General features: G+C 43.0%; 1 protein-coding gene across 2 annotated transcripts in view; it reads left to right on the top strand.

Moving 5' to 3' along the window:
• The window catches only part of NOSTRIN (nitric oxide synthase trafficking), a 52,644-nt gene that overhangs the window by 11,658 nt on the left and 14,751 nt on the right, over positions 1-26,235 (top strand). The window contains exons 3-13 of one of the 2 annotated variants that reach the window (XM_069982862.1): positions 994-1,077; positions 10,764-10,826; positions 12,497-12,578; positions 14,958-15,020; positions 15,115-15,219; positions 15,666-15,791; positions 17,460-17,558; positions 21,951-22,076; positions 22,175-22,283; positions 22,902-22,990; positions 23,307-23,432. In XM_069982862.1, the coding sequence (XP_069838963.1) occupies positions 994-1,077; positions 10,764-10,826; positions 12,497-12,578; positions 14,958-15,020; positions 15,115-15,219; positions 15,666-15,791; positions 17,460-17,558; positions 21,951-22,076; positions 22,175-22,283; positions 22,902-22,990; positions 23,307-23,432 (1,072 nt within the window). The remainder of the gene's footprint in view (positions 1-993; positions 1,078-10,763; positions 10,827-12,496; positions 12,579-14,957; positions 15,021-15,114; positions 15,220-15,665; positions 15,792-17,459; positions 17,559-21,950; positions 22,077-22,174; positions 22,284-22,901; positions 22,991-23,306; positions 23,433-26,235) is intronic. The other variant, XM_069982863.1, reaches the window with a different exon arrangement.

The following is a 26,235-nucleotide window of genomic DNA, read 5'->3' as shown; positions in this document are numbered from 1 at the left end:
AAAGCGGCCAGGTACGTCCTCACCGCGGACGTTTCGGAGGACATAAACTCCTCCTTCCTCATGCGCCATCGGCACATAAATTACATTTCCATGCTCAGGTAAAATTGCCCAAAATGTTTAAGAACTGTTTTTAAGAAGTCATCCAAATGTGCATATTTAAAGGAGAAGACATTTTTTTTGGCCAGTTGGCAGGGGTTAACCTACTACAGAACACTAACTTACTTCTCCATGTGCCCGCGCTGTGCAACTACACCGGCTCCGGGACCCCCACCGGGAGTCATTTCCCCCCAAGTCCTGATGATGTCACGACATGCCTTCCCAGCTGATGAATTGCCTGCTCAGCCAATCAGTGACTGCAACAGCATCCCACCCCAATCACTGATTGGATGGGCAGGCAGTTAATCAGCCAGGTTGTGACGTTGGCTGGGAGAAGATCCTAGAGCCCGACGGGGGTCCTGGAGCTGCAATCTGATGCTGCAGAGGCACGGGGGGGAAGTGAGGTAAGCTTGTTTTTTTTTGTTCCCTCTTGCCCCTGCCTTTAAAAAAAAGTCCCCTCGCCAGACTTCTCCATAAGGGTATGTTCATACTAAGTAAATCAGGCGGAATTCCGCCTGCCTCAGTGTGCCACAGCCGGTCTATGGGAGAGCGTGTGTTCCTCCGCTGTCCGCTCAAAGAAGTGACATGTCACTGAATTACTCAGGGTGAACATAGCCTTAAAGGGATTAAAGGGAGAGAAGGTCCCGTGTGAGTACAACTAGCAAACAGCCCAGCCCTGGTAATTCAGAGAATGAAATTCAGTTGTCTACAATAAAGGGGGCTCTCATGGTTCATAAACAGCAAAGTCACCTTGCCTTCACCCTTAATAGTTAATGTAACAAAACTGTGTAGTATATATATATATATATATATATATATATATATATATATATATATATGTTTGTTTGATACAGTTTTCTTTCGTTCACCTTGAAATCCCTCAATGTACTATTACAGGGCTGACTTAGAGCTGAGCTATGCCAAGGGACTTGATAAAGTTTCCAGTAAGCTGACAAAAGCTCTGGATGGCATGAAAAAGAAGTAAGTAAATATACAATTATATGTTAAGACATTCAGTATTGAATAATACATTGTAAAGCAATTAAAATGTGTTATCTAGGATTAGGAAAAAACATACTTGCTTTCTTGTAGAAACAGCGCCACACTTGTCCTCAGCTTGTTAGTGGTATTACAACTCAGCTACTTTTTACATCAGTGCAGCTGCAATACCACACCTAAACTGAAGACAAGAGTGGTGATGTTTCTGGAAGAAAGCAGCTTATGATAATTCGCCCAATCAATCGTTTAACGATTTTGAAGCAGCAATTTGTTTTTTATAACAATCAGCGTTTTGACAAAGAGATAAATTGTTAGAGAAAATCTTTATTGCGATCGTTTTGAGATCGCTTAATCTGTGAATCTGTGAAAGACTGTTTAGACGAAGTGATCTGCGAATTTTCAGTGAACAACCAACGCTGATTTGAGTGCATGTTGAAAGACCAAGATGAATGATTTCTTGCTCGTCGTTTGATCGTTCGCTGTTTTTACACAAGCCGATTACCGCTCAAATGCGATCGTTATTGCGAAAATTCGAACAATAATCGTTCCGTGTAAAAGGACCATACATTTTTCTAATCCTAGGTAATTCCTTTAAGTGTTTTGGTCCAAACTAAAAGAATGTTTGTTAGGCGGCTTTCATTCTAAAAATGGCTAGTTTGTATAACATTTTATGTGGCAAAAAAAAATAAAATGATTCAAAAGAATACAAAGAAATGGTTAAAGAAATTAACCAGCTTAAATTTTTTCTGTGGATGAAAAAGCCAATTTCTGTGCGGCTTTTGATTTTTCTTGAAAGCATAAAAGCACACAAGCATATTTACCTCTATATAGTTTGACTGTTTCCCCAGGCTTAATGACTAATCGTATCTCCCTGTGATGGGGCACTTGGCATCTGCCTCATAAGGACCAGTTCACACTGAGAAATCAGCGCTGAATCTGTGTGGAAAGTCTTCCTTCCGGAATCACCTCTGAAAATTCCGCCCCAAATTAATTTTTCATTTAATCAAATTCATTCATTTTTTCCAATTCCGCGCGGATTCCCAGCTGAAAATTTTCAGAGCAGAAACTCAATTCTCAACTCCAGAATCCACCAGAAGAATTGACATGTGAATACTTCTGGTGAAAAGCGGATCCTCTGTGGAAAATTCAGCGCCGAAATTCCGCCGTGTGAACTGCAGAGCACAAATTCCATTGAACTCAATGGAATTTGGCTCTGCACTATATTTTCAGGCTGAATTTTCAGTGAGGAATCAGCCCTGAAACTCAGAGCTGATTCCTCAGTGTGAACTGGCCCTAAGGGTTTTTGACTTCCTCTGGATCAACACAGTAGGGTTTCTCTAGGTTGAACTCTTGTCTTTGTCTTCAACCTTATTAAGGCCTCATTCACACGATCTGTGACGCCATGACCGGAGAAGGATTGCAGTACAAATCCCCTAGCAGTGCAGATGCTAATCAGAATAGTGGCGGACAGCACTCTCTTCTAGGGGCCACCCGGGCGATCTAAAGATCATCTGGGCAGCCCCTCCTGCAGCTTCCTGCACCCCCCCCCATCCTTCCCGAGAGGTTAGTGCTTGCTTCCTCCTCAATATCAGGCCATGTAATAGGGCCCTTAGTTCTAAATGGATCGTTTGTTAATTAAATTACCTCCAATTCTTTATATACAAGTGCGTGTCCTGAATCACTTACCATTTTGGCCACGTTTATGGGAAGTGCACTATGATGTCATACAATCGATGAAGATAATGAGAGTAGAGCATTAATATACAGTCACACCCATTATGATTTAGTGTTAAGGCGGCTATAAATCCCTTACATACTCCGTCTTCAGTGCAAGTAGCTGCCAAACGGCAAATGATCGGTCAGCAAAATCTCCAATGCTCATAGCGTGATGGACGGCGCACTCTGACCTGACTGTAAATTTTTGCTACTTTTATTTGTGTAAGGTTTATTTATTCAGCCTACTTCTTTCAGCATTTAATACCAAGTAAAGTTTTATTTTTATACATTTTTTTTTAGGAAAATGGCATTATAAGGAAAGCTAGACAGTCACCTTCTGTATACTATATAATAAGGATGTCATAGAGCCCCCCCTCCCAGCTCATAATCCCCCCATGAGCCAAAATGAAGAACCACTAGGAAGCAGCAGCTCTCGTGGCATTTCCTTTTAATGGCCGACAGTAACTTCAACTTTGGCTATTTACCAGTAGTCTCTGGATCAGATCACTACAGGGCTAATAACACTGCCATACAATGCGTATATAAGATCTCCTTATTGTCTTGAAATATCAGTATCATGACCTGCATAATAATATCACCCTACAGTGATTTCAAGACTTTATTTGTGGTCTCACTAACACAGGTGGATGGTTGATGAGCTACTGTATTCCCCAATCCTCCTCCAAGCCAAAAGACCCTGCAAGAACTAGGATGGTCTTCCCTCTCACCCAGCTTAGAGGGACTTGCCAGTGCCCTAGCAACTACCTTGGCTAAAACCCAAGAAACTCCAACCCCCCCCCCCCAGTGTGAAATGTCTGAATGGTGAGCCAGCCATGAAGTTTGGCTCCTGGAACTGCGGGAGCATGCGTCCGGCCTCCTGTAAGCACCAACGGCATCCCTGACAACTGGCCGGCCGGTTGTTAGGGGAGTGCCAAAGACGTCCCTGAAGACTGGCTGGGCCAGTTGTTAGGGGCGCACCAGCCAGCGTCCCTGAGGACCTCACCACCTCTGGCTGAGTGGTTCAAGTGTTATGTATTATATTTGTGCTGACTGGCAGGCTTCATCACCAGTCAGCTCCGTGATGTGCTTGGCGGCTGGGGTCTCCGCCCTAATCACATTCTGGGGCTAGGACTCCTGCCTCTATAACACTACTGCTCCCATCATGCCCTTTGCCTGCGATAGAGCCTCTTTAGTGTGACTAAGCTAGCGTTGTATCCTGATTAGTTTTCCCTGGTTTTTAGATTTTGGCTTCACTTTTAGACTATCCCTCTGACTTACGATTTTGTACTGCAACTACCGATAGATTCTGACCTGGCCTGTGGATCCTGAGCTTATTGGGGGACATATATTAAATATGGTGTAAGGGCCAGTTCACACAGAGTAAAACTGGCAGAATTCAATGTCAATTCATCCGGGCGTGCAAGCCTCCCATAGACTGCCAGTATGACACGAAGGCTGTCGGAATTTTCCGCTACGCAATTCTGCCAGTTTTACTCTGTGTGAACTCAGCCTAAAGCAGAACTGGCTCAGTTGCCCCTAGAAACCAATCAGATTCCACTTTTCATTCCTCACAGATCCTTTGGAAAATGAAAGGTGGAATCTGATTGGTTGCTAGGGGCAACTAAGCCAATTCTACCTTACACCATATTTGATAAATCTCCCCCATTGTGTTTTTTTTTTCTTTTTGTCCTTGTCTAAGTGTTGCACTTATATTAGTACTTTGATCAGTCTTCTGGTTGGGGCAGGCCTGCTAAGGAGCCGATAACGCAAGAGGAAGGGACTGCGGGGCGGGTGCCAGTGTCAGGGCTTCACTTGTCCTGTGTCTCTGGGCCCCAGCCGGACAGGCATCTTCTCCTTAGACCATTAAGAAGAGCACCCAAAAAGGCACTGTACCCTGAAAAGTCAGGGGGAGATTTATCAATCATGGTGTAATGTGAAACTGGCTCAGTTGCCCCTAGCAACCAATCAGATTCCACTTTTCATTCCTCACAGACTGTTTGCAAAATGAAAGGTGGAATCTGATTGGTTGCTAGGGGCAACTGAGCCAGTTTCACTTTACGCCATGTTTGATAAATTTCCCCCCATAGTGTCAAGCACATAAGTGCACAGAAGCAGGGGCGTGACTAGAAATGCCTGGGCCCCATAGCAAACTTTTGATTGGGCCCCTCCCGACTGACCACAAACCCATCATGTGTAGTCATAACCTTTAACTGCAAGTGCTCATCAGGAGCACTTGCAGTTAAAGGGATATATTCAGCACCCTGAAGGCCACCGAGTGCTGCAAAATATGACTTCTCAGCAGGGGTGGATTAAGGGTACCATGGGCCCCTGGCAGTTCAGAAATTGTGGGCCCCTGTTAACCACACACCCTTAAGCCCTGCCCCTACCTTACTAACCACGCCCCAACCAACGGGCTATAAAACATGTCCTCAGGCTATGTGAACTATAAATGCAGGGCTTTTCTGTGGCCATGTTTATTATCCCCCATATACAATACCCTGTGTGTAGAATCCTTCTATATACAATAGCCCTTTGTGTAGTATGCCCCATGAATAGCCCCCTCTGTAGCACCCCCATGAATAGCCCCCCTCTGTAGCACCCCTATGAATAGCCCCCTCTATAGCTTCCCCATGACTAGCCCTCTCTGTAGCATCCCCATGAATAGCCCCCTCTGTAGCTTCCCCATGACTAGCCCCCTCTGTAGCATCCCTCATGAAGAGTCCCCCTCTGTAGCACCCCCCATGAAGAGCCCCCCTCTGTAGCACCCCCCCCCCCCCATGAAGAGCCCCCTCTTCTAGTACATTGCCCCCTGGGAAATCAAATATGCATATTGCAATAAACATTGCATATTTGATTTCCCAGGGGGCACTGTACTAGAATACACTGACGTTGAGACACGTGATGGTGTCTCTGCGGTGTTTTGGTTGATCTCCCTGAGGTCAACCAGCGTCCTTTTGCATGCACTTACTAGTCATTGCTCCCACTAGCCAGAAACCTACTCCACACTGATGAGGGGCAAAAAACCCGAAACAGCTGTCTGTGGATGGATACCTTGCTGAGGTGGTTTCCTTGACTGGAGAACGCCTTTGGCTTGGTTGTTCCTTCCCGGAGGGAAGGTCTGGCTAGTTCACTGACGTTGAGACATGTGATGGTGTCTCTGCAGTGTTCTTTTGCATATTTGATTTCCCAGGGGGCAATGTACTAGAATACACTGACGTTGAGACACATGATGGTGTCTCTGCGGTGTTTTGGTTGATCTCCCTGAGGTCAACCAGCGTCCTTTTGCATGCACTTACTAGTCATTGCTCCCACTAGCCAGAAACCTACTCCACACTGATGAGGGGCAAAAACCCCGAAACAGCTGTCTGTGGATGGATACCTTGCTGAGGTGGTTTCCTTGACTGGAGAACGCCTTTGGCTTGGTTAATCCTTCCCGGAGGGAAGGTCTGGCTAGTTCACTGACGTCGAGACATGTGATGGTGTCTCTGCAGCATATTTGATTTCCCAGGGGGCAATGTACTAGAATACACTGACGTTGAGACACGTGATGGTGTCTCTGCGGTGTTTTGGTTGATCTCCCTGAGGTCAACCAGCGTCCTTTTGCCTGCACAGAAGTAGATACGAGCGAGTACTAAAATGCTTGAATTCTCGTATTTTCTTTATGCAGATGCTTGACAAAGACCAATTTTGGTAAAAATGTTGTTTTTCTGTATTTTTTGTTGAATTTTTTTTTTTATAACAGATACTCTTTAAAGTCTGTCAGTAACCCTGTTGTCAGTATCTATAAAAGACCTGGCAGTCCGATTACCACTGCTCACACTTATGGCCCATCCAGTGTATATGCTTTAAATGTCTATAGAAAAACCCCTTTAGGTTCCTACAGATCGAATAGATTGATCATTCTGTATCTGTAGCATACTGTAGGTCTTATACTCTTTGATTGTGACCTTTTTTTTCTCCCTTTGTGGAATAAGGAACATAATTCGGATTATCGGGCATCTCACAGGTCAGCCATATAACACCCTCATTCCTCAGCTACAGATTAGATTTCAGATAAGATTAGTGACCCCGGAGCCTAGAGTTCACACGGAATAATCTGTAACATTATACAGTGCTAGTGTGATATAATAGAAATGAAAGCTTCAATGTTCAGAGGAAACTGTCAGCTAGGAAAGAAACTTTAGGCTTAGTTCACACACAGTATTTTTGCTCAGTATTTTGGTCAGTATTTTGCGACCAAAACCAGGAGTGGATTGAAAACACTGAAAGGCTATGTTCACACAATGTTGAAATTGAGTGACTGGCCGTCCTTTAATGGCAAATAACGGCTGTTTTTTCAAAACGTTTTAAATGTTTTGAAATAATGAACGTTATTTGACATTAAATATAACGAGTTCTCAGCACCATCCTTAAGTTTATACTGTGGACATTTCATATCTTACCGTATAAAGGTTGTCTCTCCCCTCAAAAATGCATGTCATTGTTTGTGGACAGTACCGAATGGGTGGGGCTTCACAACCGCTGTGCCCCCATATCCCCGCCTACATTGGCACCATAGGGCCCCGACCCTTCCGTGACATCATTGGCAACTAAGCTCCACCCTTCCGCAGCATTATCAGAAGCGGCTGACCTAAAGGCCTAGGCCCCACCCCCCTCAGCCCAGGGTCAGGAAAGAGGGGGCGGGGCCTATGCCAATGATGATGAGCCTAAGTGGCAATGACGTCATGGTGGAATAGGGCCTCTGACATTGATGTAGGAGGGGATATTAGAGACGACGGCCATGAAGCCCCGCCCACACGGCACTGTCCACCAATAATAACATGCATTTGTGAGGGGAAAGACCCCCCCAAGATATCCTTTATATGGTAAGATATGAAATGTCCATAATATAAGCTTAACAATGGTGCTGAGAACTCCTTATGTGGAAAGAGGGTGACACTATTACTTTAATGGAGGCAATAATTGGGTCAGCTGCAATACCAGACACAGCCCACAAACACGAGTGGCACTGTTTCTGGGGGGGAAAAAGCAAGCGGTCTAAGGCTATGTTCACACTACATAAAAGTACAGCTGTTGTTGCCGTCGGCAACAACGGACGTACTTTTAGCAAGGTGGAACAATGCCTTATTTTCAATGGGATCCCGGCCGGAGCGTACACACATCATACACGCTCCGGCTGGGATCCCGTGCGGGGCCGCAAATAACTGACATGTCAGTTTTCTGCTGCCGCAATTCAATGAATTGCAGCCATAGAAAACCCTGTCAGTTCACACAATAAAGCAAGTGTCACCGGCCGGGATGATCCGGGCAGACACCGGCCCTTCCGTGACGTTGTGTGAACATAGCCTAATACTTTCCCAATATGATCCGCACCTGGTTTTGGCTTTAGAACTGCACCACATAACCTGAATGTGTAGGAGCATTGTACATTTTCTCCTATATAGTATCAGCATTCAGTGTAGTCTCGTTTATGGAGGTGATAAATGTATTGTTAGCTCTTGTGCAGTGAATTGGTTTTCTGCATTACAAACTCATATGCCTATAAATTACATTATATAATAATAATATTAATCAGCTTCTTCTTTCAATGAGACGGCAACAGCTGCACCATCCTTATCATTAACACGTCAGCAAATTGGCAGGCATTGCCATAGTGGAACAGCAGAGGCTCTGCAAAAGAGGACAACATTCTGCTACTTCCAGATTATGGTGTATATCATCTATAAGGCATGGGATCATTACTGCGCACATGTGTTACTGGGTTACATTTTATAATGTGCACGTGCCACTTCTGAACCCAGTACAGTATAAATTATACAGTTCTTGTGTGGTCAATGTCTGGTACTACAGTCCCACTCTCTGCAGTTAATGAAACTTCTTCTTCTTCTTCTTCTTCTTCCCCTTCCTCTTCTTTATCTCAGATCTTGAGGACAGTCCCTAAAAGCTTTCTACCCCCTTGTGTGTGCCACTGACCATGTTGACATGTCACTTGCATAGTCCTTCTTCCTACACCGTGCCTTTCTTAGGCTGCGTTCTTTCTTAGGCTGCACGGATCCGTGCACAGGGACAAATTTATAGCCCATTAGGCTATGTTCACACTACGTAAAAGTACGGCCATTGTTGCCGATGGCAACATTGGCCGTACTTTTGGCGCGGTGGAACAATGCCTTATTTTCAATGGGATCCCGGCCGGACCATATACACATAGCATACGCTCCGGCCGGGATCCCATAGGGGGCCGCAAATAACTGTCAGTTCACACAGTGAAGCAAGCGGCTCCGGACGCTTGTTTCACTGTGGGCTATGGGAATCTCTGATGCGGGTGCACACTGATGCGCCTGCATCAGAGCTCTGCGGCCGGAAAGATGATCCGGCCGGTACTCAAGTACCGACCGAGATTATCCGGCCTGAGACCAGCCATTCCGTGATCCGGCCGGGATCACGGAACCACCAGTCTCTTACGTAGTGTGAACATAGCCTTACTTTGTATCGGGTTATTTACATGTTCAGTGTTTTCGAATCTCCAATCTATTCCGTTTACAAATAGGACATGTCATAACTTGGAACAGAAGCACGGAAATGATTCCACAATGAGAAATCAACAAGATCCGTGTTTTTCGCGGATGTACACAGATGTGACATCCGTGTTTGTCCGTGAAAAACACGGATGTGATGTAATCAATGTAATTTAAAATGCTTTTAAAACAGATCTGTGAAAAAAACGGACACGAATGTAAAACGGATGACAAAACGGACTGTTTTGCACGGATCACGGAGGTAGCTAGCGTACCACAATCATAGACCAGGAATAACAATGAACATGTGAATGCAGCCTTATTGTCAAAGCAGAATCAAGTTCACCCTTTCTCCAACCATAGCAGAACATCCTTCTTACTCCTGCGTGATACTCTTTGCATAGAGCGGCACATTCCTCCATGAGTGACAGTAGCGGTAGTTTTAAGGTGACTGCAGGAACAATTTTTCAAATCATCAACCATTCCTTTATGTCTTGAATATTAATTCAGAAGAAATGATGATCAACCCTTTAAGTAAAAAACTAAAAATAAGCCTTAAAGGGCATGTGTCAGCATCCGGACCTAATCTGAGGTGCTGACAGTGTACATTAGGCAGCAGCTCACTACTTAGCAGGTTACCTTTGCCTTAGGTGTCAGTGGAGGAGATGCTGCACAATTTCATTTCTTGCACTGTAATCAAGAGTCAAAGAGGAGTCATGGAGAAGCGATCGTGCCATATGCCATCCTCCCCCCTCTTCTCCATGAATATTCAGTGACGGGCGTCCTCCACTTGCGTTTGTACCAACGGCAAAGACTGGAAACGGAGGCCACTTTGACGACTCCTCTTTGACTCTTAATTACAGTACAAGAAATAAAATTGTGCAGCATCTCCTCCACTGACACCTAAGGCAAAGGCAACCTGCTAACTAGAGAGCTGCCACTTAAAGGGATACTCCGGTGAAAATCTTTTTTTCTTTCAAATCAACTGGTTTCAGAAAGTTATATAGATTTGTAATTTACTTCTATCTCAAGTCTTCCCATACTTATCAGCTGCTGTATATCCTGCAGGAAGTGGTGTATTCTTTCCCTTCTGACACAGTGCTCTCTGTTGCCCCCTCTGTCCGAGCAGAAGAGGTTTTCTATGGGGACTTGCTACTGATCTGGACATTTCGTGACATGGACAGAGGTGGAAGCAGAGAGCACTGTGTTAGAGTGCCACTTCCTGCAGGACATACAGCAGCTGATAAGTACTGGTAGACTGAAGATTTTTAAATAAAAGTAACTTACAAATCTATATAACTTTCTATAACCACTTCATCCCTTTACTGACAGTAACATTGTGACACACAGATCTGCACGGGGAGACAGCAGAGTATCATTATTATGTGGACTAGATTTGTATTCTGTGGCTTATATATTCTTCTTTCATATATCTAGTTGCATTAACACTGCCTGGGTCTGTGCTTCTGAAGAAATGAAGGCCAAAGCTGAAGTCCACAGGTAAGTGCAATTTAAAGATTTTGCCTGCACATCGTCATGTACCGCACTTCAGTTCCTTCCACAACATTTTTATTGGCTGTGGACTGGTGGAGTCCAAACTCTTTAGAAGTAGCTTTGTAACCTTTTCCACCATTATGAGCATTACAGGAGTTATCCAGCGCTACAAAAACATTGTCACATTTCCCTCACTCTTATCTCCAGTTCAGGTGCGGTTTGCAATTAAGCTCCATTTACTTCAATGGGACTGAGTTTCAAACTCCACCCAAACTGGAGACAAGAGTGGGGGGAAAAGTGGCCATGTTTTTGTAGCGCTGGATTACCCCTTTAATGACTGAGTCCCTCAGCAATCTCCTTTGTTTGTGCCATGATACATGCGTTGCAAAGATCAGACTTTGATAGATCATAGTTTTTGAGGGTGCATTTACATGCAGTGTTGCATTAAAAATGCATTTTGTAGATAGACAGCTAACAGCTGTTACAATACTTGCCAGAGTTATCAGCAAAACACATTTTACTTGAAATGTTACAGGACCAAGAGGTAAAAAGGAGTGCTAAGCCATAGGAACACACTGTGGTCTTTATCTAAAAATTTGCTTAAAACTCAGCGCTGGAGCAGTAGATTGAAATAAGAGTCTCCTGATTCAGGGTAAAGGTCTCCATATATCTTATACTTTTCTCGGCTGTTGGTATAAGATGCATGGGACTCTCCTGACCAACTACCAACCGATGATGTGAGTGGAGATACGGGTCAGGTGTGATGGAAAATCAATTCCCAACCCTTTGTTCTGGGAGAGATAAGCTGCAGTCAGAGCTCTCTGGCTGCGGCTTACCCCTCCCCTCCCCATAGAGAACACAGGAGCGCGTGGCTGTGACAAACAGTCCTGTGTATGGGGAAGACAAGCATCAGATAGGAGAGACACCTTGCGGCTGACCCCATAGCAAAAAACTGTATGGGGCCCCATGAATCTGGTGTGGTTCCCCCTTTGTACCCCATACTCACTCCTCACTTGGCCCAGTGCAGCGTTCCATCGCTCTGACAGGTCCGACGTCATAGAGTGACGAGAAGGCTAAGAGAGTGCAGAAAAGCTGTTCCAGCCAGGTGAGTATGAATTTCAGGGATGGCACGGCACTGACAGCACCCCCGCCCCTCTCTTCTTCCCCCTGGACAGCTGGAGGGTTAGTTGCTGCACTGATTTGGGGGCTCTAAGAGTGGCGTAATATGATGGCAAACCATGCTTTGCCGTGGACCGGGCCCCCTTACTGCGCTGGCCCTGTAGCAGCTGCGTGGTCTGCCATCATTGTAGCTACTCCACTGGTAACAGCCTTCAGCCAACAAACACACTTTAATTCATCGACTGATCGCTGGCTCTTTTACATGGCCAGTGTTAAATTGCCTTTAGAAATCAAATGATTGGGAGATTTGCTAATTTGAAATATGAGATCCTAAGAGCTAACAGGAAGCCAGCAGCCCTTTGATGGAAGCTCTGGGTGTGACTAAAGTATAGAACATGATGGAAGCTTCAGTTTTCAGCACTATATACAGATTACAACTGTGGAGGTTAGAAAGAGTTTATTGTTACTGTACAAGCAAAAAGCATAATAAATTCTGCTGGGCCATTTATCCAGTTTAACAGCCTCATAACCTAATCTGCCTTCTCTGCATTGGTTAGAAAACTTGGCACAGCAATCGTACAAGAAGCCATAAAACCAACAAATCAAGCCCTGGACGAGCACGACAAGAAGAGGAAAAAGGTAAACAGTAGCCTGTATTTATAGCTGTGAATCGTGTATTTGTTTACTGGCTTTGCTTACGGCGGTCAGGATGTAATTCTTTAAAATCGTTCTCCTTGGTATTATAGTAAATGTCACAGCGATGTTTTTATTACTTGTCATTAGTTTAGTCGTTCACGTTTATTATCGTCTTCTGAACTCTGATGTGATCAAGATGCAAACCTCAATGCTCCCCGACACCGATCATTAGTGAAAATTATTGGTGGCCAATGTAATTAGGAAATTGTGGATATAAACAATCCGCATTGGGCCGTTATAGTTGTAGGAATAGAGTTTTGTATTGATATTTAGCATAGTGTATGGGTAATGATGCTAATGGGAATGATGGCTTCGTGAATGACGGCAGCTTCTTTATTTGCCAAGTGTAGCTGAAGAGGAACTGTGGTCAATAAAAAAAAAAATAGATGAGTTTTTTATCTAATTTAATCAACTCAGAAACCTTGATTAAAGGGGTTATCCAGTGCTACAAAAACATGGCCACTTTTCCCCCTACTGTTGTCTCCAGGTCAGGTGCGGTTTGCAATTAAGCTTCATTTACTTCAATGGAACTGAGTTTCAAAACCCCACCCAAGCTGGGGACAACAGTAGAAGTAAAGTGGCCATGTTTTTGTAGCGCTGCATAACCCCTTTAAAGGGGTACTCTGGCTGAGGTTATTTTCAGTGTATGGCCGGGGAGGGGGTGGATATAGAAGCCGCCGGTCACTTACCTCCCCGGTTCTCCCGTCAGGTCCCGGATCGCGCCACCCCGTTCTACCGCCTGTCTGCTGATTCCTGGTCTGAGCTGCGACTTGTTTTTGATACTTGATATGATGTTTATCACTTAATTATGCTATGAATTACTGATTGGATATGCTTGCTGTGTAATTTGCTGTGATTTTGCTGTGTAGCACATATAAGGCACTGAATGGCCACCATGTAGTCACCCTTGAGAAAGGCTGAAGTACCAGCCGAAACGTCGCGTCTGATGTGAATAAAAAAATCAAGTTTTTTCACAAGAAGTGCTGTCTCCTACGTTTACTATTGAGCTGCGACTTGAGACGTGATGTCTCAAGGCAGCTCAGACATTTACAGTAGCAGCCGTAGTGGAGTCACGCCTCGGACGCTGAATGGCTGAGCTGCCTTGAAACGCCATGTCTCAAGCCGCAGCTCCGACCTGGAAGCGGCAGCCGGAAGGGAGAACGGGGCGGTGCGATACGGGGCCCAACGCTGGAACCGGGGAGGTAAGTGACCGACGGCTTCTATATTCACCCCCTCCCCGGCCGTACACTGAAAATAACTCCAGCCCGGAATACCTCTTTTAAAGGGAACTATCAGCAGGTTAGACTAATGTAACCTGCTGATAGCTCCCTAGTGCACACAGAGCACTGAGGATGAATGTATGTATGTTACCTTCATCCTTGGCACCATTCCCATGCTCTTAGTGGTGTAATCCTTTGTCTTGTAAGGCCATTTGGAGCCCTGGGGACGGTGCTACCACTCTTGAACGCTGATCTGCCCCCGACCGGACCAGTCGTTGTATTGATTATCAGTGGAGTGGGCCACCCGGGGACGGGCAAAATCAGTGCTTTGGGGGTGGTAGCTCTGCCCCCAGTGCTCCTAAAAGCCTTAATGGACACAGGATTACACTACAAACAGCATTGGAATGGTGCTGAGAATGAAGGTAAAATATTTACCTTCATCCTCAGTGCCCTGTGCACTATAGGGAGCTTTCAGCAGGTTAAATTTGTCTAACCTGCTGATAGTTCTCCTTTAAAAGAGTGTTTATACTTTTTTGCTATCCCCCCGCTTTTTTTTCTGTACCAGTGAGTGTTTTTTTTTTAAAGTTACATAAGAACTCCCCATGGGTTGTGTCTTATATCTATGGCTATGAACTGCTACACCAGACCACTGCCCTGAAAGAAGTGGCATAATTTCTTTTTCTTCTTTTTTATTCAGCATGCCCAATTCTTTGTGTCTGGCAGTGGCTTACTCCCCTCTGGACTTATATATGAACATGCATGCTGAGCAGAACGGAAGAAAATTTTCATATTCAGATGATGGCAAAGAGGTTGCAATTTTTCCCATTCACATTCTTAAACGTAATAAAATATAATGTAGTATTATGGCGGTACAGTTAGTTCTTTACTCCCTCTCTTTGCTTTAAACATCCCAGGATGAGTGGCACAAGATGACCAAGATTTGGCAATAGTCATATGTATATGCTATATGTGATGTGAATGGTAGCCTGTCAGGTTAGGTGTAATACCTGTCCCTCATCACCAGCTCAATCCCCATCTGTAATTGCAGCCATCATGCAGAATATATAAAGACAATAATAACAATTTTCCTCTTGCCTATAAGCTAGATAATGAAGTGAACAAGATGGCAAGTACCGTGCTAAACAACTGGAGACAGCAAATAAAGGTACGTAATCCATTCTGGACAGAAGGGGTATATAGTTCTTCATACATCCAGGCCTTGCTGGTAAATAATTATACTGTATATGACGGTTTTACAGATAAAGAAGAAGCTATCGGAACATACAAAGAAGCACGAAGCCCTGTTTCATCAGGTGGAAATAGAAAATTCTAAAGAATCAGTGACAGAGAAGGAAAAGCAGAAGGTGGATATACTGTGATTTACATACTGTGTTAAGAGGATATCTGAGAAAACATTATTACACGACCTGACTTTTTTTTAGCGTATGTAATGTAATATACATAGTAGTTTCACAGGTGCGCCTACAGTACATTATACAGGTTAGAAAAAAGGGTTGTTAATAGCCACACAACAACATGTTGATGGATGGTAGCTGGAACAGCTGGTACTGGGACACTGCACCCAAAAGTAAATCTGTTAATAGTGGCCCCTTTGTGGCACCTTATGCCCAATATATAACCTCACTAAATTGTGAATAATCAAGCTGCTATAGTATTTAAGGTTATACATAACATGCATTCGTATTCCTATAAAGCTTCCTATTTAAAAAAACAAAAACAAATCAAATACAGTATATAGATCGCTTAACTGTAAGTTTTGTGAAAAAACAACCTTTCCTGACATTTACAGCTCCTGAACAAGCTGAAAAAGTCTGCATCAGTCTTAACGAAAACAGATGAAGAATATTACCTGGAGAATCTCTCCGGCCAGTCAGCGAGACTGAAATGGGAAAGTGTTCTGGAGAATTGTTATAAGGCAAGTGTTGGCCCTACGTACTGCACCCATTGTGTTACAAGCACAATACAAACCATCATTCATATGAAATTACTTACTGTACAGTATTTTTTCCTATAGGTTACAGTATTTTATATAAAAAAAAAATCCAATAAAATAAGGAAATAATAAGGAAAATCTTATTTTTATCAATATATTCAAAGTTATATTTAGAACTGTTTAGATTTTTTTTGTGTCCTGTAAGGTGTCGTTCGCACATCCGTAGTTCTGTCTGTCCATACGTATTACAGAAAAAAGGCAAAAAAAAAAAAGGGCAGGCCCTAGTACTGACCCACCATTACGGCACAGATCACTATTCAATCAATAGGCCTGTTCATTGTACTTTGGGATCAGTGGGGGTCAACTTCCTGGTTTAGGTTTTCCCATGATGCACTTTGTCTCCTGTAATGTCTAACTGATTCTGTAAAACTGTTAGATGGCTTACATCTTGTTCAGCCAATCAGAGCTGAGCAACCTGAGTCATCTGACAAAGGGAGGCTGGCCTAACAGGTTTTAGACCCGCCTCACTCTTGATCATGTCATTGTCACAAAATGGCTGCAGCAGAACAGCCTGGGGTCAACAGTCATGAGGTAAGAATGAGTTTACTTCACTTCCTGGTGGGGGATTGAGGGGGGGGGGGGAGATAGGGAAAGAGGACAGATAGGTGATTAAAGCATATTACAAAGTTATATAACTTTGAAATGTGTTTCAATTACTGGAAAAAAGCTTTTCGCTGGAGTACCCCTTTAAGCTCCATTCACTTCAGAGGAAGGACTGAACTACACCGGTGCTGTGTCCTTATCATTAATGACTGTCAGCGGCCGTTATTCAACATACTTTGGTACCGTTGGTACATTATTTAAGTTTACGTAATATGATGGCCGCCTTCAACATCCTTTTGGGTGTGTCTACTTTTGAAGGTCCTTTGAATTTTGTTGAACAGACAGTAGTAAAAGGACGTCCCCAGAAAAAAAAAAAAAATCTCTGTGTGAACCACTTAAAATAACGTCCATTGTTCACTAAATAACAGCATGAACATTAATATGTCCTGAACACTAATTTGATAGCCACTGAGCGCAACAGCCATTATTCTATGCATTGTGTGAACTTATGTCCATTGTTTCCATACACTTTAGGCTGGGTTCACACTACGTATATTTCAGTCAGTATTGTGGTCCTCATATTGCAACCAAAACCAGGAGTGGAGTGAAAACACAGAAAGGATCTGGTCACACAATGTTGAAATTGAGTGGATGGCCGCCATTTAATGGCAAATATTTGCTGTTATTTTAAAACAACAGCTGTTATATTGAAATAATGGCCGTTATTTACTGTTATATGGCGGCCATCCACTCAATTTTAACATTGTGTGGACAGATCCTTTCTGTGTTTTTAATCCACTCCTGGTTTTAGTTGCAATATGAGGACCACAATACTGACTGAAATATACGTAGTGTGCAATAAATAAACATTGAGGACTAAAAATAACGGCTGTTGTTTTACTAAAAAAGAAAAAAAAATGTGTGCCAACATGGCCTAAGTGTAAACCTACCTTTGTTTGCTATTGCATTGTTTTGTGATTATATTTGCGGCTATGATCCATTGGGATATATTATGTTCTTTAATTTCCTTTTCATTTTAAATTATAGAAAATTCAAGACATTGAAAAAGAGAGAATACAAGTCCTGTCTCATATCTTAACTCTATACAACCAGCATGTATTAAGTTATGGACAGACTCTCAGTACTGTAAGTACACCATTGAACGAGGACAATAGATTTATGATGATGTTAATGCATCATGCTGGGCGGGAAAACAATACAGGACAGGCAGTCTGTAGGTCCACAAAATGTACGGACGTGTGAATGCAGTATTAGGCTATGTTCACACTATGTAAGTACCATAGTGATCACGGCCATTGTTGATCACGGCAGTGATTACTATGGTACTTACGTAGTGCTGCGGCTGAGGGCATCCCGGCCAAAGTGTATATTATGCTGACATGTCAGTTTTCTGCAGCCGCTATTCACTGAATAGCGGCCGCAGAAAACCCTGTCAGTGCACACTATGGACAATTGTGAACAGCAGGGAATTTGGATGCGCACACGCACGGATGCGCCTGCATCCGAATTCAGCAGCGGTAAAGATCATCCGGCCGGTACTGCAGTACCAGCCGGGATTATCTTTTCTGACACTGACCGTTCCGTGACAATAACAGAAATTATTTGCCATTAAATGCCAACAGTGTGTAAACATAGCTTTTCTGTGTTTTCAATCCACTCTTGGTTTTGGTTGCAAAATACTGGCCAAAATACTGAGCAAAAATATTGGATGGAAACATAGCCTTACTGTTTATCTTCCGTTTGGATCCATTTTTCTATTGACGTCCATTATAAAAGAAAGACGGATCGAAACTGATGCATTTTTTTAACATACAAAAAAATAGGGTTGACTACGTTTTATGGAAAAAAAACGAATGCAAAAAATTGTTTGTCATCCATTTGGATCCATTTTTCCATTGAAATCCATTATAAAAGAAAGATGGATCGAAACTGATGCGTTTTTTTAACCTACAGAAAAATAGGGTTGACTACGTTTTTCTGTCCATTAAAAGTAACCAATTAAAAACTGATATGTTGAACGGATTGCAAAAACGCAGTGTGAACCCAGCCGAAGCGCTAAAAGTAGAGGAGACAGTGTAGAGATGCTATCACTACAAGCCAGAACTAACCTAGAAAATTCCACCCATGGGGAAAAGGGCTGCTTTTCGCAAGGATTAGTTTTCACCCAGAGAGAGGTTGAGCATTGAAGAGTCTGAGAAAGTGTCATGTGACCAAATCTTTACTTCCTTACACGTGACTGATACAAAACAAATGTTAACCCTACATCTGCCCATGTCTGTAGCTCTGGGCAAGATACTAGGGATGGTCCGAACCGAGTTGGGTTCGGGTTCGTACGAACCCAAACTCTCGGTAATGATTCCTGCTGTCTGCCTGCTCCGTGCAGCGGGCGGATCCAGCGGGAGGACCGCCTAGAAAACTGGGATACAGCCATAGCCATAGGCTGTATCCCAGTTTTCCAGGCGGTCCTCCCGCTGTATCCGCCCGCTCCACGGAGCGGGCAGAAAGCGGGAATCTGATGCCGAGTGTTCGGGTTCATACGAACCCCAACCTCGGAGGGTTCGGACCATCCCTAAAAGATACAGCGCTGCCAGTTTACTTTTAAGCCTTCAACTTCTACTGCGTTTACACGAAACGATAATTGCCCCGATCGTACGATTAACGATGTCGGAGTAACGTTTTTTTTTTCATAACAATCAGCATTTAGACGGAACGATATATCGTACGGAAAATTCTTTTGCGATCGTTTTGCGACCGCTTAAGCCTATCTCACACATTGGTTAAATCGGCGAACGACTCTTCACACGGAACGAACTGCGAATTTTTTCCAAACGATCAACGACGATTTGAGAACATGTTCAAAGATGAAAATGAATGATTTCTCGCTCGTCGTTTAATCGTTCGCTGCGTTTACACGTACGATTGTCGTTCGAATTCGATCATTATCGCGCAAATTCGCACGATAATCGTTCCGTGTAAACACAGCATAACATTATACAATCCAACAGAATATATATACAGACATAAAATACTCAACCCTCCAGCCGCGGCCGGGGGTTACAAATACAATATAAAATAATAAAATCTGTGTATCAGGTGGTAGTTTGTGTTTTTAACATTTTCTTTCTACCACTTGATACACAGATAAGTAAGATTAAAAGTTATATTTTAGTTGGGTCCCATTATAGGAGAGTTTAGCCTGAGGAATTGGGAGTATATTGTATACAGACATATGCCACCTGATGGAGGGAGCAGCATATGGTGGCACACTGAATCTTCTCCGGTGCTTTTCTTTTCTGTATCACTGTTCCAGTATACGTTGTGCACAGTTACTGAATATGACCATACTGCACACGTATGAGGTCACTGACCCCTTATCAGTTATTATATTGTTAAAGAAAACAGGTTTCTTTCAGACACTACAGAGCAAAAGGTCATACAGGGATTTTTTTTTATCTTCTAAAGCAGTATCCCCAACCTGGAAAGCCTAATTAACACGTTCAGTGAAGTTGTCGGTAATTGCGGATCACGGTTCAACTTAGAGAACATTGATTTATATTGGGCTATACACACAGTCCGTTTTAATTTTGATCCATAATCCGTTCCATAAAAAAAGGACATGTCCTAGTGCGGATTGTGATCGCGGTTTGGATTACCAATAGAAGTGTTTGGGATGCTTATTTTTTACGGACGTTACGGATGAATTTATACAGACCATAGAGTAAAAATAGCGGGGGGTTTTGCGGTCCAGAAAAATTACTGAACGTCTGAATGGGGCCTGAGTCTCAGGCTGTTGCACCACTACAATTCCCATTATATCTGGTAAGCCAGAGAGCCCCAGATTAGGCTAGGTTCACACTACGTTTTTGCAATAGTTTTTTTTTTGCAAAAAATGGATGCATGTGTGTGCATCCGTTTTGATCTGTTTTTGCATTAAATTTCTTTATTAAAAAAAGGATCAAAACGGACTGTTTTTTTTTTTACGTATACAAAAACATAATCAACCTCATTTTTGTGTCTGTTAAAAAACGGATCCGTTTTGATAAGTTTTTTTTAATAATGGAATTCAATGGAAAAACAGATGCACACACTTCCATCCATTTTTTCCATCTGTTTTTCATCCGTTTTTTGAAAATTACGGATTGCAAAAATGTAGTGTGAACCCAGCTTCAGAGAAGACTGAAATAAAGTGATGACATATTTATAGTGATGAGCGAATACTGTTCGATCGAATAGATATTCGATGGAATAGTGAGATATTCGAATATTCAATATTCGTACGAATATCCCGCGAATATTCGATAAATATTCGATAGGCGTTCAAATCCCTCGCTCATCACTATATATTTATAAAATTTGCTATCACTTTATAATCTCTGAACCCCCACAGGTCTTCAGAATAAAGAGGAGTTCTGATCCCTGGTCACTGTTCTTTCCTGCACAGCAGCACTCTAACCCCTATGCGTCCTTTGGGGACCCCACTCTATTGTCCATCCTAGATGGTGACTACTGGGCTTCTGCACTCTACATTGTGCAATGTATTATGTGTCACCCACTAAATTAAATTTTTAATTTTATTTTGACCATGGACTATGTGAAAACTTAGGTCTGATAAGGTCATTGCACCTGATTCCTGCAAGAACACGAACATTTAAATTATTTATTACAGAGCCCAATACCTTAATACTGGGGTATTTACAAGTTAAAGGGTTTATTCAGGCTATTAATATTAGATTGTGGGAATCAAACTCCTGAGAACCCTGACGATCAACTGTCTGAAGGTGTGGCAGCAATTGTTAAGGCTGGGTTCACACTACGTTTTTTTCATCCGGTTTTTGCAAAAAAAAAAAAAGGATATAAAAAAACTGATGCCTTTGTGAGCAACCATTTTGATCTGTTTTTACATTGACTTCCATTATAAAAAGAGACGGATCAAAGCGGATCGTTTTTTTTCTAACATACACAAAAACGCAGTCGACCTCATAAAAAAAAAACGGATCCGCTTTGTTTCTTTTTTTTTTTTTATAATGGAAGTCAATGAAAAAACAGATCAAACCGGATGTACGCAAAGGCATCTGTTTTTTTCATTCGTTTTTTGCAAAAAAAAAATGCATGGAAAAAAATGGATTGCAAAAACGTAGTGTGAACCCAGCCTAAGTCCCGCCACCTCTTTACTGATTAAGAGCAATCGTACTTGCATCTCTGTACTCTTTTTACAACAGCACTGCCCCATTTACTTAAATAAAACCACGCTACAGTGACTTGCACCACCGCTACGAATCGTGGAGCTATGTAAGGATGAGCACATTGAACAGGTTGTGGTGCTCGCCCGTCCACCATAGCCCTATAAAATAGCTGATCATCAGGAACACCACTAGTTGACCCTCTGGCTAATACTCTAAATACTCTTAGATTAGCCCTCTGGCTAAAAACATTTTCTATGAACAACCCCTTTAAAAGTCACTGTCGTATGTCATAGATACCACAGTATAAATATTTTTATGCTTTTCGTTTTTATAGTGTCAGAGCCAAATCGATCAGGCTATTAAAAGCATCGATGTTGAGAAAGATATTCAGACTTTCATGGAGGAAACAACCATCTTTACTGAAGACAACAAGTCTGAATTCTTACTCCTGGATTATTATGTAAGAGATGGAAGTGATTAAAAAAAAAAAAAGTAAAAAAAAAAACCTTGAGTGTTATACATTAGATAATCAGCCCTTGTGTTTTTTATGTGCTTTAGGAAGAAGACAACTCCGCTATTATGGATCAAAATAGAAGAATCAATTCTATTAATGAGAAGCTTGGAAGACTCCAGAATGACATTGAGAAAGCAATGAAAGACCGAGAAGGTAAGATGGGCCTGACTATTGCTTACTTTCCAACAATGCAATTATTTAACCCCTTCCCTTGGACACACTATGTATGCACAGAACAAGTTGGCACTCCGGCATAAGAGTATGCAGCAAAATAGGACAAATTCCCGGCACTCACCCTTGTAGCTTGCTATTAAGTTTTATTCCACATGGAGGTGCACGTAACAAACAGCAGGATGCGTTTTTTGGACCACACCGAAACTAGTCATGCTGTTTGTTACATGCACCTCCATGTGGAATAAAATTTAATTGCAAGCTACAAGGGTGAGTGCCGGGAATTTGTCCTATTTTGGATACACTCTGGACCTTAAAGGGATTTGACTATGAAAATAAATAGTTGTAGACTGATGCATTATGTGAAATGAAACCTATTTAAATGAAGACGCATTTGACCATCATAGTTCAACTACTTAAATGGTCACACATGCTCAGTTCAACTGCAGTCTCCTAGTCTGCACTTCTGTTGCAAGCAAAGGGGTTTTGTGGGAAAACATTTCCGCTGTTGGCGAAATGGCACAAGTGACACATTCCAGATGGGATGATCATGATAACCATCAACTTTTATTATTATTGTTATTATCATTATTTTTTTAGGATTGGAAAAAATGATGAGATCCTATAGAGAAAACCCAGCATTTTCTGATGTGAAAAATGAGGAGGATACAGCTGTTCTTCTGGACGAGGTAGACATTATTCAAACTACATGCAAAGTATGAAAAATGATCTCAATTTCTATAGCTTGCACTTCAGCGCTCCCTCGCCTTCTGCTATTTTTATATTTCTTCCCAAGAGAGCCTCATACTTCTCTAAAATGATTGACCTATAAACTATCAGTGTTCCTCCGTTACAGTTTTCAGTTGTTTGGCAGTTTTTTAAGCTTTTTGATAAATATGTAACTTTTTAGAATGTGTATTTAAAAATAAAAGATAAAAAGTAGTGGTTAAAAAATTGAATTTCCTTTGAGTTGCATGGACAAATAAATGGTTCATGTTTTTATAGACAAACTTGAAAATCAACCTACTGGAAGCAAATTACTTCAAACTCTCCTTGGCCCTGGCAGAACTTGAGAAGAGAACTCTTCCAACTCATCCCTGCAGCGATAGGATGACAAAGTGGAGAGAAAAGGTATGGTATGAGTATGGTAGTCTCTTTTTTATAGTTTTCTTCTGATTCTGATACTGCAATATGAATGGAGCTCATACAGCAGTACATGGAGCAAACGCACATGGCCCCTAATGATGCATTCTTCCTGCTCTACCAATGATGTTATGTGTTATGTGTTCAATGTGCCATCGCTGGACCGGATGAGGTGCCAGGGTGGGGGAGGATAAAAAAAGTAACATGCTCTCACCACCCAGCGCTGGTGGCCAAAAACCGCCAATCCAGTCCCCACCCGCTTCCTGCTTCCTTCCTGAGTGGGGACCTGGGTCAAGACGTGTTAGCTCCACTCATCCAATCAGTGGCTGTAGTGTAGCAGGGCCGCTGACTGGCCGATCGGACCTGGCATGTCATGACCCGGGTTCCCACTCAGACCAGGAAGTACCGGGGACTAATGGACCGTACCGTCGGTATGCGGCCACCAGTGCTGGAGCGGGGGAGGTGAGAGCGTGTCATTTCTTTTATCCTCCCCTGCCTGCTTAAAAAGAAATCTGTCCAAACTTCTCCTTTAAATGGGCACTGTGGGGGACATTTATTAGGCCGGCTTTTTTTCCGCCGAGGCTCACAGGATTTACATAGAGGTGCAATGCTTCTACATAAATCCCCTGTGCACCGGAGCCCCTCAGTGCACACAAAGCTGGCGTAGGTTTCATTCACATTTTTCCTTTTTGCGTCCCCCCCCCCCCCGTTACGTCTCTTCCCTGCCCCTCTGGGGCAAGTGGTGTAGAAGGGCCAAAAGCGAGTATATTTTTCTCAAAGCAAGCTTTTGCAAATACATTTACGCACACTGGAGCCATCTGCGGCACATAAATGTCCCTCTGAATAAATGTCCCCCTGTGACTTTTGACGTGTCCTCAAAACATATGAAAAGTTTTGAACAGTTGGGGTCTCCATGCTTAGATCCAGAAGAAGTACTCAGCTGAGTTTTTCACTTCCCAGCTTTCTGTCTTTCCCATCTCCTGCTGCAGGACATGGTCTCCATTGTAAGCATATAGTGACTGTCTCCTGCCGGGAGACAGAGATCGCAGCAAGCCAAGGTGTTTTGCTCCTCCAAATTAGACAAAAATCAGCATGTCAGATGATACACACCATTTTTAATTTTAACATTTTTACCATTTTAATTTTAACAATTTAATTGTCCAAAAAGTTTCTGATAGGTGGCATTTTAGCTTTGAAAACGCTCTTCATTCACAAAACTATGTTTTCCACCACTGAGTCGGCTTTAAAGGAGAAGTCCGGCCAAAATTAATTTTTGATATGTTGTTACTTATGAAAAGTTATACAAATTTCTAATGTACATTAATTATGGGAAATGCACATATACTGCTATTTCCCTTAATTTAGTAGATCAGGAAGTGTTAGAAATATCTCTGAAGAAGTGACGTCACGACCCAGGGTGTAATTCCTATGGAGTGTCCAGCAGGGGGCGCTCTCTATATAGAAGTCTATGGGACTTTATTGTTTCTATGGGTTTCTATGTAATGTAATGTAATGTAATGTAGTGTACAGTGCTTTATTGAATGAATACATCTATGGAATACTTTGGGGAGCAAGTGTCCTTGCTCCCCAAAGTATTGCATAAATGTATTCATTCAATACATTCAATACACAGTAAGCCCGCCGATCCGCCGCATTTCCGCCGAATTTCCGCCGCATTCCCGCCGATCCGCCACACGCTGATCCGCCGCATTCCCACCGATCCGGACCATATACATTGAACTACAGCTCCCATCATCTGCTTCTAGTATGAACAGGTGATGGGAGCTGTAGTTGGGTAAGGGATATGACATGCCGCCGGGCGCAGGGGGGAGCCGCTCAGTACACAGGAGCGCTCCCCCCTCCTCCTCCTCCTTCCGGGATAACTTCCGCCTATACCAATGCTGACTCCCTGCCTGGCCGCCGCTCTCCGCTCTCCCCCCCATACATACCGGCTCCCGATGCATCCTGGTGTCCGCGCTGATGCATCGGGAGCCGGTATATGTGAGCGGAGAGCGGCGGCCAGGCAGGGACTCAGCATTGGTATAGGCGGAAGTTATCCCGGAAGGAGGAGGAGGAGGGGGGAGCGCTCCTGTGTACTGAGCGGCTCCCCCCTGCGCCCGGCGGCATGTCATATCCCTTACCCAACTACAGCTCCCATCACCTGTTCATACTAGAAGCAGATGATGGGAGCTGTAGTTCAATGTATATGGTCCGGATCGGTGGGAATGCGGCGGATCAGCGTGTGGCGGATCGGCGGAAATTCGGCGGAAATGCGGCGGATCGGTGGGCTTACTGTGTATTGAATGTATTGAATGAATACATTTATGCAATACTTTGGGGAGCAAGGACACTTGCTCCCCAAAGTATTCCATAGATGTATTCATTCAATAAAGCACTGTACACTACATTACATTACATTACATTACATAGAAACCCATAGAAACAATAAAGTCCCATAGACTTCTATATAGAGAGCGCCCCCTGCTGGACACTCCATAGGAATTACACCCTGGGTCGTGACGTCGCTTCTTCAGAGATATTTCTAACACTTCCTGATCTACTAAATTAAGGGAAATAGCAGTATATGTGCATTTCCCATAATTAATGTACATTAGAAATTTGTATAACTTTTCATAAGTAACAACATATCAAAAATTAATTTTGGCCGGACTTCTCCTTTAATCACCACAACTTGCTGACAAATGTTGTCCAACGCCGACGCTGATGCAGGTACAGTATGTCACGGTAGCCTTGGTCAAAAAGATTCTATAACCAGAGATTACACAGGGCA

This window comes from Dendropsophus ebraccatus, chromosome 9 (assembly GCF_027789765.1).
Source record: "Dendropsophus ebraccatus isolate aDenEbr1 chromosome 9, aDenEbr1.pat, whole genome shotgun sequence".
Classification (NCBI taxonomy): domain Eukaryota; kingdom Metazoa; phylum Chordata; class Amphibia; order Anura; family Hylidae; genus Dendropsophus; species Dendropsophus ebraccatus.
The sequence above is the reverse complement of the archived record's forward strand: the minus strand, read 5'-3'. Positions and strand labels throughout refer to the sequence as shown.